Source organism: Gopherus evgoodei, chromosome 4 (genome assembly GCF_007399415.2).
Source record: "Gopherus evgoodei ecotype Sinaloan lineage chromosome 4, rGopEvg1_v1.p, whole genome shotgun sequence".
Lineage (NCBI taxonomy): Eukaryota > Metazoa > Chordata > Testudines > Testudinidae > Gopherus > Gopherus evgoodei.
Genome location: NC_044325.1, coordinates 152,339,046 through 152,354,929, shown reverse-complemented (window position 1 = coordinate 152,354,929; position 15,884 = coordinate 152,339,046). Strand labels below are relative to the sequence as shown.

At 46.5% G+C, this 15,884-nt stretch overlaps 1 protein-coding gene across 1 annotated transcript in view; it reads left to right on the top strand.

Annotated features, from left to right (window-relative positions):
- LOC115651300 (zinc finger protein 850-like) overlaps positions 1 to 15,884 on the top strand; it is a 29,879-nt gene that overhangs the window by 5,983 nt on the left and 8,012 nt on the right. The window contains exons 4-8 of the mRNA XM_030562235.1: positions 4,644 to 4,691; positions 7,320 to 7,355; positions 8,508 to 9,192; positions 10,671 to 10,703; positions 13,064 to 13,157. Coding sequence (XP_030418095.1) covers positions 4,644 to 4,691; positions 7,320 to 7,355; positions 8,508 to 9,192; positions 10,671 to 10,703; positions 13,064 to 13,157 — 896 coding nt within the window. The remainder of the gene's footprint in view (positions 1 to 4,643; positions 4,692 to 7,319; positions 7,356 to 8,507; positions 9,193 to 10,670; positions 10,704 to 13,063; positions 13,158 to 15,884) is intronic.

Sequence of the window (15,884 nt, the reverse complement as noted above, 5' to 3'; positions counted from 1 at the left end):
CCTACTTTTTTACCAGTAAAAGGAACTGCATATGTCATTTGAAACTGGATTTAATTAATCAGCTTTCTACCTTGTTTGGTTTTGATACCAGGTTTACCCCTTTATCTTTTGTTCCGAACCTGTCTTTCAGGTCACGATGCACTATTATTTTTGTTTTGAGCATGTGCATTCCATGTACTAAGGGACTTGAAAGCACCTCCTAGGTTTGTGTATAACTCCTTTCCTACAGTCATGAAGATGGAATCCTCTGTCTGGATACTGATAGTTTTTCTATCTACTCAAGCCAAAGTTTCCTTCAGCTAATGCAAGGTGTTAGGGATACTTAGGATAAGTGTACAGGATTATGGTATAGGGTCAGTTTAGTCTATATCACTGTTACAATATTTGTGCTTAATACATTGCATGACATATATTTATATGCTAGCCAGTGTGCATTAGTCAACAACATAAAAAAAACCAACCTGTGTTAAAAGAACATTAAAATTACAAAGTCCAGCAGCAAAAGTTAGGAAATGCTGAAATTAAGGTTGCCTGTTCAAGGGTGTCAAGGGACTCAAACTGCTTAATGGGACTAAATCAAGGGGCCCGGATAATTGCCATCCAAGAATATTAAAGGAACTGACACATGAAATTGCAAGCCCAATAGCAAGGATTTGTAATGAACCTATAACTTGGGGGTGGTACCCTATGACTGGAGAATTGCAAATATAGTATCTAGTTTTAAGAAAGGGGAAAAAAGGTGATCCGGGAAACTACAGGCCTGTTAGTTTGACCTCAGTTGTATGCAAGATCTAGGAACAAATTTTGAAAGAGAAAGTAGTTGAACACATAGAGCCTAAAGGTAGTTGGGATAAACCACAACATGATTTTACAAAGGGTAGATCAAGCCAGATGGACCTGCGCTCTTTCTTTGAGAAGATAACTGATTTTTTAGACAAAGGAGATGCAATAGATTTAATCTACCTGGATTTCAGGCGTTGATATAGTTCCACATGGGAAATTATTAGTTAAATTGGAGAGGATGGGGATTACTATGAGAACTGAAAGGTAGATAAGGAACTGATTAAAGGGGAGACTACAATGGGTTATACTGAAAGGTGAACTGTGAGGCTGGATGGAGGTTACTAATGGAGTTCCTATGGGATTGATCTTGGGACCAATCTTATTTAACATTTTTATTACTGACCTTGGCACAAAAATTGGAAGTGAGCTAATAAAATTTGGAGATGACTGAAAATTGAGAGGTATTACCAATAAGGAGGAGAACCAGAATATCATACAAAAAGATCTGGTTGATCTTGAAAATGGGAGTAAAAGAAATGGGATGGAATTTAATAGTGCAAAGTCATGGATTTAGGGACTAACAATTAAGGTCCCTTCCTTATAAACTGGGAACATATCAGCTGGAAGTGACAGAAGAGGAGAAAGACCTAGTTGGGTTGGTTGATCACATGATGACTATGAGCCACCAATGTGATGTGGCCATGAAAAAGCTAATGCAGTGCTAGGATGCTTCAGGCGAGGTATTGCAGTAGGGACAGGGAAATACCATCTTACAAGGCACTGGTGAGACATTATCTGGAATACTGTGTACAGTTCTGGTATCTCATGTTTAAGAAAGATGAATTCAAACTGGAAGAGGTGCAGAGAATGGCTACTAGGATGATCCGAGGAATGGAAAATCTATCTTATGAGAGGAGACTCAAAGAGTTTAACCTAACGAAAAGAAGGCTGAGGGGAGATATGATTGCTCTCTATAAATAAATCAGAGGAATAAATACCAGGGAGAGAGAGAAGTTACAGTAGGACCTCAGGGAACAGAGGTTGTTTGTATCTCTGAAATGTTCTTAACTGAACAAAACATTATAGTTGTTTTTTTCAAAAGTCTATAACTGAACATTAACTTATTACAGCTTTGAAACTTTATTATGCAGAAGAAGAATGCTGCCTTAACTGTTTTAATTTAAATGAAACAAGCACAGAAAGTGTTCACTTACTTGTCAAATCTTTTTTTAAACTTTCCCCTTCTTTTTTTAGTAGTTTACATTTAACACAATTCTGTACTGTACAGTACTGACTTCTTTTTTGGGTCTCTGCCGTTTGATTGTGTACTTCCAGTTCCAAATGACCTGAATGGTTGACTGGTCAGTTCATAACTCTGGTGTTTGTAATTCGGAGGTTCTAGTGTATCTAAGTTAAGCACCAGTGTGGACACAAGAACAAATGGATATAAACTGACCATCGACAAGTTTTGGCTGGAAGTTAAGTGAAGCTTTCTAACCATCAGACAGAGCCTTTTAGAGGGAGCAGTGGGTGCAAAAAATCTAACTGGCTTCAATACTGAGCCTGATAATTTGGAGGAGGAATTGGTATGATGAGGCTGCCTACAATGGCATGTAGGCAATCTGCAACTGCTAGCAGCAAATATCTCCAATGGCCAGTGATGGGACACTAGATTGAGAGGGCTCTAAGTTACTATGGAGAATTCTTTCCCAGGTGTCTGGTTAGTGGATCTTACCCACATGCTCAGGGTCTAACTGATCATCATATTTGGGGTTGGGAAGGAATTTTCCTCTGGATCAGATTAGCAGAGACCCTGGGAATTTTGTTTTTGTTTTTTGCCTTCCTCTGCAGCATAGGGGATGGGTCACTTGCAGGTTTAAACTAGTGTAAATGGTGAATTCTCTGTAACTTGAAGTCTTTAGACCCTGATTTGAGGCCTTCAGTAACTCAACCAGAGGTTAAGTTCTATTACAGGAGCAGCTGGGGGAGGTCCTGCAATGTACAGGAAGTCAGACTAGATGACTTCTGGCCTTAAAGTCTATGGGGGAGGTTTCTATCAATATTCAAAATTAGAGAAAAATGGCAAAATCTGAGGGGACAATTAAGATTTTCCAACAATAATTGATAATTAGAGGAAAAAGGGATGAAATCACACTCCTTCTGATCTCCCATGTCCTCATGGAGATTTCATCAATAGCTAGACAGTCCCCTGCCACCGTGGCTTGGCCCTGTCATTGATGTGGGCAACAAGAAGTCCTGTGCTTTGAGAAAGGTTTATTTGGGGAATGTGTTGTACAATCATAGAGATGTAGGGCTGGAAGGGACCTTAAAAGTTCCAGAGAATTCTATGGCAGTTGGGAGGGGATATCAGAGGGCTATGGGTGAATGAATGGCAGGTGGAGGTGGGGAGCTGGGTTGGGTTGTTGGGCTCTGGGGAGCAGCTGGGATGGGTTAAATTGGGGCCAGGCAGACTCATCAGGGCTTCTCTACACTTGAAAGTTAATTGGGATTAAGACAGGAAGCGATTTGAAAGTCTATTCCAGAATAACTCTTTATGTGGAAACTGTTATGCCAGAGAAGAGTGCCTCCTTGTTCCTGTTTAGTTTAAGCCATTTTCAAAGGTGGATTGGACTATACAGGGTCAAGGTACTCTTTTTCTGGGATAAGAGTTTCCACCACCGCTGCCACCAGTTGTCACGGAGTGTGGGGAGTCCGGCCCTGCACCCCTCTTCCTGGGACCCACAGTGACTCTCAGCCAGCCAGTAAAACAGAAGGTTTATTGGACAACAGGCACACCGGTTACAGCAGAGCTTGCAGGCACATTCAGGACCCCTCCACCGAGTCCTTCTGGGCTTTCAGGGTGCTTGGATCCTAGCTAGGATACCCTGAATTCCGCCCACACAGGCCCAAGCCCAAACTCAAACTGCTTCCCTCCTGCCACTCCCTTCCTTTGTTTCCCTTCCCGGGCAAAGGTGTTGACCTTTCCCCTCCCTTACCTAGCTCAGGTTACAGGCCCTGGCATCGTCCATCCCCTAAAGTCCTCCCCTGCTCTCCCACTCCCCACACAGACAGTCCCTACTGCATCACATCTCCCCCCCCTTCGAGACTGAACTGAGCGGGGTCACTCTGCCCAGTGACCTGGGGAAGTTCAGGGCCCCCTCTCCGGGACAACGCGTCCGCTGTCAGGTTGGCACTTCCCTTCACATGGACCACGTCCATGTCATAGTCCTGCCCAATCCCACCTCAGGGACTCCTGCTTTCCCTTTCTCTACCTGTGACCCTGCCTCAAAGATAAGAGAAAAAGTTGATCATTAGGGGGTTTAAGCCCCTCTGCCCCCATTTTGGGATAATTAAATCAGGGCAACAGTTTCCCTCAAAAATTGAGGGGATTTTATCTCCTTCACTAATTAGAGAGAGAAAACGTGAATTTTGAGATTTTTCTATCAATACTTAATAATTAGACAATTTGAGGGGATTTTAGGATCAATATTTCATTATGAGGCAAAAAACATCAAAGTCTGGGGGATTTATATCACTATTCAAATATTAGAAAGGAAAAGTTAATACCCAAGTGAGCAGCAATTGCTCAAGCCAAACTCCCAGATTACAAGGGAGGCATCCAGAGCATCTGATGTAGGAAGCTAAGCTCCCAACATGCTGACTAGAGATTGACATGCACAGAGATTCAATGTAGGAATCACTGGGTGAAATTCTCTGACCTGGGTTATGCAGGAGGACAGACCAGATAATCATAACAGTCACTCCAAGCCTTAAAATCAATTAACCTATAATTTGTCCTCATGCATACACATTTTGATACACTCTTTAATTACATTATTGCATACTGTTTTTTTCCACAGGCCCCCTGTCTCATTCAGAGCACATGTTGGATCGTGAACACAGGATGGGTAGGTTAATATTTCTTTTTATCCTCCTTCAGAGTGGGGCTTCAGACACTATTCACTGCACACCATCCAAACCCTGCATTGAATATAGAATTATTAATTTCTTCATGGGCTTTTCTATGCTGCTTTCATCATATATCTTAGGTTTTTTTTTTTTACAAATGTTAATGAATTTCTCTTCATAAATCCCTGAAATGGATCTATGGAATTATCCCACTTTTTCCCAGAGATCCCACATACAGGTAATCCCACTTTCCATCTATGGAATGAACGCCAAAGTTGTCAAAAAGTCTCTACCAATTTTGGGTTTCCAATTTGAGATTCCAAGACCCAGGTTACTTAGCATTTTTATAGCACTTGATATTATCAAAGCACAGCTATTGATCCAAGTTGCTGCTGAGTGCTCAGCACATCTGCAGCTCTGACTCCTGGTGACTCAGGCTGGGGACCCACAAAATGAGGAACACACAATGGTTACCTGTGAAAATTTGGTTTAGTGATTTGCCCAGCATCACACAGGAACTCTACGGCAGAGACAAGAACAGAATCCATTTTTCTAGGGCAGCATTTAACTGTGTCAACCAAGAGACCTTCCTTTCTCTTCTTAAATCCCTTGCCTCATTCTGTGTACACCTTCTGACTTTGGCGACAAATGAGCCAACTGTTGTACAGCTTCCTTTGTTACAAAACCTGACTCATCCCCACAGCACAGATCATCCTATGCACTAAAGGAGGCAGGGGTCCTGTGGAAAAAAGTGTATGTGATCATGTAATTAAAGACTGTATCATAATTAGGCTTGGCAGAATTTGATTTTCATTTTTTTAATCATTTGGACAGATAATAGTTTGTTTTTAAGTATTTTTGTTTTTATAGATTTAAATTTTCAAAGTTGCAGGAAATTATGGGGGAGTCAGAAAACTTGGGCAGCAGGCAATAATTATTAAATGACAATAGACACAAATATTCAAAAAGTTAAAGCTTATAACAGTTAAAACAAATTATCCATACATGTCAAAATATGCAAAGTAGGGCTGTCAATAATCACAGTTAACTCACGTGATTAACTAAAAAAATCATGATAAATTGCAGTTTTAATTGCATTGTTAAACAATAGACTACCAATTGAAATGTATTAAATATTTTGGATGTTTTTCTATATTTTAAAATATTGATTTCAGTTACAACACAGAATACAAAGTGTACAGTGCTCTCTTTAGATTATTTTTATTACAAAGATTTGCACTGTAAAAATAATAAACAAAAGAAATAGTATTTTTCAGTTCACTTCATACAAGTACCATAGTGCAATCTCTTTATCATGAAAGCGCAACTTACAAATTTAGACTTTTTTTGTATATAATTGCACTCAAAACAAAACAACATAAAACTTTAGAGCTTGCAAGTCCACTCAGTCCTACTTCTTGTTCAGCAAATCATTCGGACAAGGTTGTTTACATTTACGGGAAATAATGCTGCCTGCTTCTTATTTACAGTGTCACCTGAAAGTGAGAACAGACATTCACATGGCACTGTTGTAACCAGGGTTGCAAGATATTTATGTGCCAGATGCGCTAAAGATTCATATGTCTCTTCATGTTTCAACCACCATTCCAGAGGACATATGTCCATGCTGGTGATGGGTTCTTCTCGATGACAATCCAAAGCAGTGCAGACCAACACGTGTTCATTTTCATCATCTGAATCAGATGCCACAAGCAGAAGGTTGATTTTCATTTTTGATGGTTTGGGTTCTGTAGTTTCCACATTGGAGTATTGCTCTTTTAAGACTTCTGAAAGCATGCTCCAAACCCCGTCCCTTTCAGATTTTAGAAGGCTCTTCAAATTCTTAAACCTTGCGTCAAGTGCTGTAGCTATCTTTAGAAATCTCACATTGGTACCTTCTTTGTGTTTCATCAAATCTGCAGTGAAAGTGTTCTTGAAACAACATGCTGGGTCATCATCTGAGACTGCAATAACATGAAATATATGGCAGAATGCAGGTAAAACACAGAGCAGAAGACATACAATTCTCCCCCAAGGAGTTCAGTCACAAATCTAATTAATGCATTATTTTTTAACGAGCATCACCAACATGGAAGCATGTCCTCTGGAATGGTGGCCAAAGCATGAAGGGGCATATGAATGTTTACCATATCTGGCATGTAGATACCTTGCAATGTCTGGGATATAAGTTATTTGGGAGGTTCACATGCTGTGCGTGTCAGGAATGGGGAATACCTCCTTGCTTCTTCAGATACATTAGGATGGCACTGTCCTATTATAACAACAACTCCACTTCTGGGTTTTGACCTGTAAGTGAGGGTATTCACGTAGTGGTCTTAAAATATATAAATAAATTCCTTTTTCATTCTCAGAGCAAACCCTTAAACTCATATAATCATAGAAATATTGGGATGGAAGGAACCTTGAGAATCATCAAGTCCAGTCCTTTCTGCTGAGGCAGAACCAAGTAAACCTAGACTATCCCTGACAGGTGTTTGTCCAACTTGTTCTTATAAACCTCCAGTGATGGCGATTCCACAACCTCCCTCAGAAACTTATTCCAGAACGTAGCTACCTTTATAGTTAGAAAGTTTCCAAATATCTAACCTAAATCTTCCTTCATACAGATTCAGCCTGTTACTTGTTCTCCATGTCCACTGAAGGTAGGACAAGAATTGATTACAATTCTCTTTATAACAGCCCTTATCATATTTGAAAACTGTTATCAGGTTCCCTTCTCAGTCTTCTTTTTCAAAACTAAACATGACCATTTTTTTAACCTTTCCTCATAGGCCAGGTTTTCTAACCCCTTTGTCATGTTTGTTATCCTTCTTTGGACTCTCCTCAGTTTGTCCACATCATTGAGGAATCCAGAGGAGGACACAGAGGAGGAGCAGGAGTCCAGAATTGGACACAGTATCCAGCTGAGGCCTCCCCAGTGCTGAGTAGAGCAGGACAATTACTTTTTGTGTCTTACATATAACAGTCCTGTTAATGCACCTCAGAATGATACTAGCGTTTTTTTGCAACTGCATCACATTGTTGACTTGTATTAAGTTTGTGATCCACTATAAGCCCAGATCCATTTCAGCAGTGCTACTACCTAGCTAGTTATTCTCCATTTTGTAGTTGTGTGTAGATTTTTTCATTCCTTATTGAAGTACTTTGTACTTATCTTTATTGAATTTCATCTTGTTGAATTCAGACCAATTCATTTTGAATTCTAAGCCTGTTCACCAAAGTGCTTACAACCCCTCCCAGCTTGGTGTCGTCTGCAAATGTTATGAGCATACTCTCTCCTCTATTATCCAAGTCATTTATGAAAATACTGACTAATGATGGACCTTGAAGGAGTCAGTCGCCCAACCGCCACTGAGTTTTACAATAGCTGAATTGCTCCCTTCTTGAAAAAGGTTCACTGTGTGTGCAGTGGGGAGGCGGGAGTGAGTTTGACTGTAAATTTCAGATCTGGTAGCAGTTGAAGTCCCCTTTACAGATACCGCAAACCCCAAAATCATGTGAGTGGCTTAAAAAACAAGATTTTTTTAAAATACTAATACATTCTGGGTTCTGTTTACTCACCTTCTGGATTTTGAGCCATTAGGGGTTAACATTTTCCAGCTTTTCTCCTCAAACAGTAGGGCTAGAAATTGACTCACTTAAAAAAATGAAGATTTTCCAATAATCATATGACTACAGGAACTGGGCGCTTTGAGAGCAAATATCATGAAAGCTGCCAACACATCTCTCTCCCTCCCCTCCCCCCCCACATTCACACACTTACCTCTGGATTCTCTCTCCTCTCGTTCCATCAGGTGACATGGTGCTGAGCGCAAGTCCCCAGCTGGAGGTGCCAAGCGCAAGTCCCCAGCGGGAGGAGACAGAGATGTCAGGGCCACGCAGGGTGCCCCTGGGAAGATACAAAGGGAAGGCATCACGGACTCAGCGCAGGGTGGGGAGGCAGCATGGGAGCCCCATTGGGAAAAGGGAGGTGGAACCAGCCCCTACACTACCAGACTTCGGGACGCCCGAACCCCAGCCCAGGCCTTTCAAATGTGTTGAGTGTGCGAAAACCTTTTGCCGCAGCTCTGACCTGCTGAGACACAAACGGATCCACCGAGGGGACCGGCCCCACCACTGCACTGAGTGTGGGAAAAGCTTTGTCCGGAACTCCCACCTCCTGATCCACCAGGTGATTCACCGTGGTGAACGCCCCTTCACGTGCAGCGAGTGCGGAAAGAGCTTTAGCCAGAGCTCCACCCTAACAAGACACCAGCAGATCCACACTGGCGAGAAACCCCACCGCTGCCACCAGTGTGGCAAGAGCTTTGGGCGCAACTCCAACCTGACGAGGCACCAGAGGCTCCATGCAGCTGAGAGGGTCTACCGGTGTGCGGGATGCGGGGAGGCCTTCCGCAGCAGGGGGCTGCTCATTTCTCATCAGCGGTGCAGCAAGAAGGAGAGGCCAGAGGCTTGCAGAAAGCGCACAGCGCCAGCTTAGTTGGGGACAAGAGGCAGAGTTTACTATAACAAGAGGTTGAGGTGCAGCTGAGGTTCCCGGTACATGTGAGATGGGGATGGCCCCAGCACCACAACTTAACAGCAGTACTGCAATGCAGAAATGATAGGACTACTGTGTTGTTCTCCTGGATAGAGAAGGAGACAGGTTACGCATCTCCAAAACCACTATGTCTATCTCACCTTAGCATTGTTCTTCTATCCAACCCCAGACATACTTTATCTAATCTATCTATCTAATCATATGTTCCCCCACTCTCTCCATCCATCACTCCCTATACACATCATCCTTTTGTCTGTCCATCCATCCATTCCATAACAACACAACAAGCCCCTTCATCTATTCATCCCCTCATCCCCATAAACACTACACTGTCTGTCTTTCCTTAGCCCTACTTTTCCACCTGTTCATCCCCCTACTGCCCCTCTGTCTTTTTATCACCATATGCACCTATCTATCTGACTGTCTCTCCCCATACGTCTCACCCCTCTGCCTGTCCATCCAACCCCTAACACACTCCAGGCATTCACCTGCCCTGAATCTCATTCTGGTCATGCTGCCAGATAGTTTAAGTGGACTACGAGCTTGGATACGATCCTGGCTGGTTGAGATTCCAGCCCAGTGCTCCAACGGGATTGCTATGGGATTTTCAAAGCTTTTGTTTCCAGGCTTCTACAGCTGAGTAGGTTGCGGGAGGTTGACTGGTGGAAGACTTAATTTATGATTGCTATTATTTATAGTGCAGTAGTGTTTGAAAGGCCCCCGTGAAGATTGGGGCCCTGTCATGTGGGGTCCTGCACAGACACATCTCTCTGAGGGACTTATGGCACCCATCACTGTAGTATCTGAGCACTTTGTGTGGTGACAGAGATCAGGGCCTGGCCATGCTGGGCACTGCACAGATACATGACAAGCAGGGGCTGCAAAGCACATGATGAATGATATGTTGGCTCTGTTGCTGCCAAGACGCACCGTGGCCGAGATTAAGGTTTCATAGTTTGTGGTGCTGCGTCGACACACGGTGACTGAGGTTGGGGCCCCCTCGCTGCACAGACACAAAGTGAGATACAGTCTCAGCTCAAAAGAGCTCACTTTATACAGCAGTTCGGTAACAGAGCCAAGAACAGAACTCAGGTCTCCTATATCCTGCTCAGTGCCTGGCCTTTCACTTTGGGTGATATTTGTCAGAGGGTTGGTTTGGAAAAAGCTGTGGGGTGCGTAGAGTCCCAGCAGTCAGGGAGGGACAAGGAAAACAATGTTAATACATTGGAAGAAAAATAAATGTACTAGTTGGGAATACCCAAAGATGCCCCTCCTTGCAAATCCCATCTGTCTGATGGTTTGGTCACTGCCCCCAACACTCCCCATCTGTCTGCATAACAACTGGGACAATCTGTAAGGCAAGGACATTAACAAACCCAAAGACAGACTCCGAGGATGAAGGCTGAGCTTTCTACAGCTGCATCTTCATCACCTCTGCAAGGAAAGCAAGGTTAGTACAAACCCTAGAGGTATCCTTCCCCACATGCAGTATGTTGGAGCACGTGCTCCATAGGATTCATAAAGTGATGGGCTCAAAGCTGCCTTGTTTTCCTTACTCAGCATATCCAGCAGTTACTGAGATCTGTGGTAAACACAAATGTAATATTCTGCAGGCAGCAGTTATCATCTGTGTTCCTCAGAGCACTTTACAAGGAGTATCACTGTCCCTGTTCTATAAAAGGGGAAACTGAGGCACAGAGAGGGGATATGACTTGCACAAGGTCACAGGCAAGAGCTAGGACTCCCAGTTCCTACTTCTCTAACCTACAGGACCACACTGCCTATCCCAAGAGAGGGATAGAATCCAACAATCCTGAGTCCCCAGTCCAGTGCTCTAACAACTAGAATTCACCTCTTTTTAGGGCTTGGAGCTCAGGCATCCTGACTTGCACCCTACCCCTCTGCTCTCACCCACTAGATTCCACTCCGCTCCTTGAGCCACAAATAAAACCCAGGAGTCCTGATTACCTTAGACAAGGAAGAGAAACCAGCAGATCACTATTAGGACCATACACATCAAAGTAAATAACATTCAGCTGACACTTAGATATTTATTTCAAAGCCTGGATTCAAATTCCACTGGAGATGTTGGGGTCGTTACTACTCCACATGTTGGAATTTCTGGGTAGTTTTGTGTCATTTTTTGTAAAACTAGGAAACTATATCCCCCAGCTACTCTGCAAAACTATTAAATGGATTTTCTTAAAGTTACAAAGTCAAGCATTCAAAAAATAAGAAATATCAGAATTAGGGTTATCTGTGCAACCTTAACTCTGCTCCAATTGGAGAAAAAAGTATATGATGCATTAATATATTATTAATATAGTGAATATAAATGTTGATTAACAACTAGGACTGATAAATCCATTTTAAGGAAAAGTGTCAATTTTATGTTTCAAAGTATTTGAAACTGATCTAATTTTAATTTGTATTTTTTGCAATTTATTGCAAATTCTTTACAATTTAATTTTTTTTAAATAAAAAATATTACTGATTTTTTTGTTTACCAGATGCCTTGTTTTTGGAAAACACAATCAGTGTCTTTTATTAAAATGTTGAAATAATTTTTAAGAATTTTTAAAATGAACATTTTTGACTCAAATTTTCACAAAATATTCATATTTCTAAAGGCGGTTTTTAACAGAAATGCTTTTAGCTTGAAAAATTCAACTGTTGCTGCTGGTTTTATTTAACATTTATATTGTGGTATTCCTAAGGGTCTCAATCACATTGGGCCTCATTACAATTATTATTTATTAGTTGCATTTGCACTAGGTACTGTACAGACAGATGATAAGTGACTGTCCATGTCACCAGAAGCATAAATGCCGAGAGAGCACCTTGGAGAGATTGCCCTTTAATGCATGTGCACAAAGGGCAGAGTTAATGTCAAGTAACTTTAACTCTAGCATTTCCTATTTTTTGTGTATCTGACTTTGCAATCTTAAGAACATAGTTTTCATGTCTGTCTATCTCAGATACTTTACAAGGTACGCCTTCACCATCGTAACTAAGTACATCTTTAATTTATTTATCTTCACAACACTCTTGAGGTTGGGAGATATTCCTGTTTTTACAGATGGAGAATTGAGGCATAGAGAAACTGAGGGCAAGTATACAGTAGAAACTTTTGCTGGCTTAGTAACACCAATTAGGAGTGCAATTTTTTTTTTTTAAATCTATACAGACAAAAGCCCTAATCTAGACACAATTATATTGGCATAAAAATGCTTTTGTCAGTTAACCTTATTTCATTCATGGAACCAATACAAGCTATGTCAGCAAAAGCACTTATTTGTAAGAATAAATTGTGTCAGCAAACAATTTCTGGTATAGACTTGGTCTAAGTGATTTGCACAAGGTTTCGCAGGGCGTCTGTAATACAGTAGAGATTTGAAGCTAGGTCTCCCTGGGTCCTAGGCTAGTGGTTAACCATTGCACATGCATCTAGAAACCAAAAAGAGGCAGCTCACTACCTGGGTTAATGACCAGACACAAGAGAATATTTTGGAGTAGCTCAGAGCACTGGATTGGAGGCGGGATGTAGTGATTTTTTGGCTTTGCAAAAAAGGTGCAATGAAACATGGAATTATGGAGCTCAATCTAATTAACTCCAGGTTTGCTATGCTTTGGCAGGCATTAATTAAATTCAGCCAGACAGCACGCGCTAACAAACAGCCTGTAAGGGCTTGTAGAGAAGCCACTAGAGTGATTGAGCCTGGGGACTGTGCAGAAGGCATCCGTGGTTTGTATTGCGGAAGTGCCTGCAGGCACTAGGCCCAGCGGTGCTAGGCAATCCCTGCCCTGAAGAGTTTACACTGTACACAGACCAGACAGACAAAGGAGTGGGAGGGGAAATGGAGGCACAAAGAGGGGAAGTGACATGTCCAAGGTCACACAGCAGGTCAGTGGCAGAGCTGGAAATGGGTGTCCCCATCTAGTACCCCAGTTATTGAATGGGAGGGGACAGCCTCTCACATGGGGACTTACTGATCACCCAGAAACACTGGGGGCACGGGAAAAAGCCTGAGCAATGGGGCATTGGAGTAGACACGCTACGCAGGCAAATCAATTGCTCTGCCTGCTCCTGATGGGGCCGGGAGATCTGCCAATGGCATGAGTAGGGAGGAGGAGCCTCTTCCCTCCCCCCAACACAGCCCCCTTCCTCCCAGCCCCAGCATTGTCTATGGATTTTAACCCCTCGTAGGCCCTGGCGCTGAGCACGGGGGGGATATGGAGAAGGTGAGTTCCATGCACTCGGCACCCAGGTTTCGGGCCCCAGGGAAGCAGGGAGCGGGGCGAGATGCCAGGAGCTCAGCACCTGGATGCGGTGCCCCAGGGAGGGGCCCGTATGGGGGGGAACAGGAGGACTCGGACACCCCGATTTGAGTGCACTAGGGGCCCCATGAGCAGCGGGATCAGGGTGCGGGGCTGTAGTGGGGGAGCTGCGGAGACCCGCCCCCCCCGCACTTGGTGCACTAACTGATCGACCTGGGTGGGGGGCTAGGCCAGGCCACCCCCACGCTTCTGTTCCGCCCAGGTTCGTACCCCGGGCCCGGCTCCGCGGCAGGGCGGGGAACGCCCCGGGCTCGGGGGCGCGGCGGGGAAGCCGCGGGGCGAGGCGAGGCGAGAGCGGCGGCGCGGACGGACAAAGGGGCCGGTGCTGGCCTGGCCCTGCGGCCTGCTGCAGCCTGTCGCGCTGCCCGGGGCCGGGGCCTGGGGAAGGGGCGTGCGGGGGGGGGGGGCAGGACCCGCCTGCCCCCCGCGTGCCCCCAGCCCCACACCAGCAAGTGTGCGCGCGAGAGAGTGTGTTGCCCTTGTAAACCCCAGTGTGTGTGTGCGCGCGCTGTGCCCCCAGGACCCCTGTGTGTGTGTGTGTGTGTGTGTGCGCGCGCTGTGCCCCCAGGACCCCAGTGTGTGTGTGTGTGTGTGCGCGCGCGCTGTGCCCCCAGGACCCCAGTGTGTGTGTGTGTGTGTGTGTGCGCGCGCTGTGCCCCCAGGACCCCAGTGTGTGTGTGTGTGTGTGCGCGCGCTGTGCCCCCAGGACCCCAGTGTGTGTGTGTGTGTGTGTGCGCGCGCTGTGCCCCCAGGACCCCAGTGTGTGTGTGTGTGTGTGCGCGCGCTGTGCCCCCAGGACCCCAGTGTGTGTGTGTGTGTGTGTGCGCGCGCGCGCGCGCTGTGCCCCCAGGACCCCTGTGTGTGTGTGTGTGTGTGTGTGTGTGCGCGCGCGCGCTGTGCCCCCAGGACCCCAGTGTGTGTGTGTGTGTGTGCGCGCGCGCTGTGCCACCAGGACCCCAGTGTGTGTGTGTGTGTGCGCGCGCGCTGTGCCCCCCGGACCCCTGTGTGTGTGTGTGTGTGTGTGCGCGCGCTGTGCCCCCAGGACCCCAGTGTGTGTGTGTGTGTGTGCGCGCGCTGTGCCCCCCGGACCCCTGTGTGTGTGTGTGTGTGGGTGTGTGCGCGCGCTGTGCCCCCAGGACCTCAGTGTGTGTGTGTGTGTGCGCGCGCTGTGCCCCCAGGACCTCAGTGTGTGTGTGTGTGTGCGTGCGCTGTGCCCCCAGGACCCCAGTGTGTGTGTGTGTGCGCGCGCGCTGTGCCCCCAGGACCCCTGTGTGTGTGTGTGTGTGTGTGTGCACGCGCTGTGCCCCCAGGACCCCAGTGTGTGTGTGTGTGCACGCGCTGTGCCCCTAGGACCCCAGTGTGTGTGTGTGTGCGCGCGCGCTGTGCCCCTAGGACCCCAGTGTGTGCGTGTGTGTGCGCGCGCTGTGCCCCTAGGACCCCTGTGTGTGTGTGTGTGCGCGCGCTGTGCCCCTAGGACCCCAGTGTGTGTGTGTGTGTGTGCGCGCTGTGCCCCTAGGATCCCAGTGTGTGTGTGTGTGTGTGTGCCCCCAGGATCCCAGTGTGTGCGTGTGTGTGCGTGCGCGCGCGCTGTGCCCCCAGGACCCCAGTGTGTGTGTGTGTGCCCCCAGTACCCCAGTGTGTGTGTGTGTGTGTGTATATATATGCTGTGCCCCCAGGACCCCTGTGTGTGTGTGTGTGCGCGCGCGCTGTGCCCCCAGGACCCCTGTGTGTGTGTGTGCGCGCGCGCTGTGCCCCCAGCACCCGTGTGTGTGTGTGCGCGCGCGCTGTGCCCCCAGCACCCGTGTGTGTGTGTGCGCGCGCGCTGTGCCCCCAGGACCCCTGTGTGTGTGTGCGCGCGTGCGCTGTGCCCCCAGCACCCGTGTGTGTGCGCGCGCGCTGTGCCCCCAGCACCTGTTTGTGTGTGTGTGCGGTGCCCCCAGGACCCCAGTGTGTGTGTGTGTGTGTGTGTGCGGTGCCCCCAGGACCCCAGTGTGTGTGTGTGTGCGTGCGCGCGCTGTGCCCCCAGGACGTGTGTGTGTGTGTGTGTGCACACTGTGCCCCCAGGACCCCAGTGTGTGTGTGTGCGTGTGTGCGCTGTGCCCCCAGGACCCCAGTGTGTGCGTGTGCGCTGTGCCCCCAGGACCCCAGTGTGTGCGTGTGCGCTGTGCCCCCAGGACCCCAGTGCGTGTGTGTGCGCGCTGTGCCCCCAGGACCCCAGTGTGTGCGTGTGCGTGTGCGCGCTGTGCCCCCAGGACCCCAGTGTGTGCGTGTGCGTGTGTGCGCTGTGCCCCCA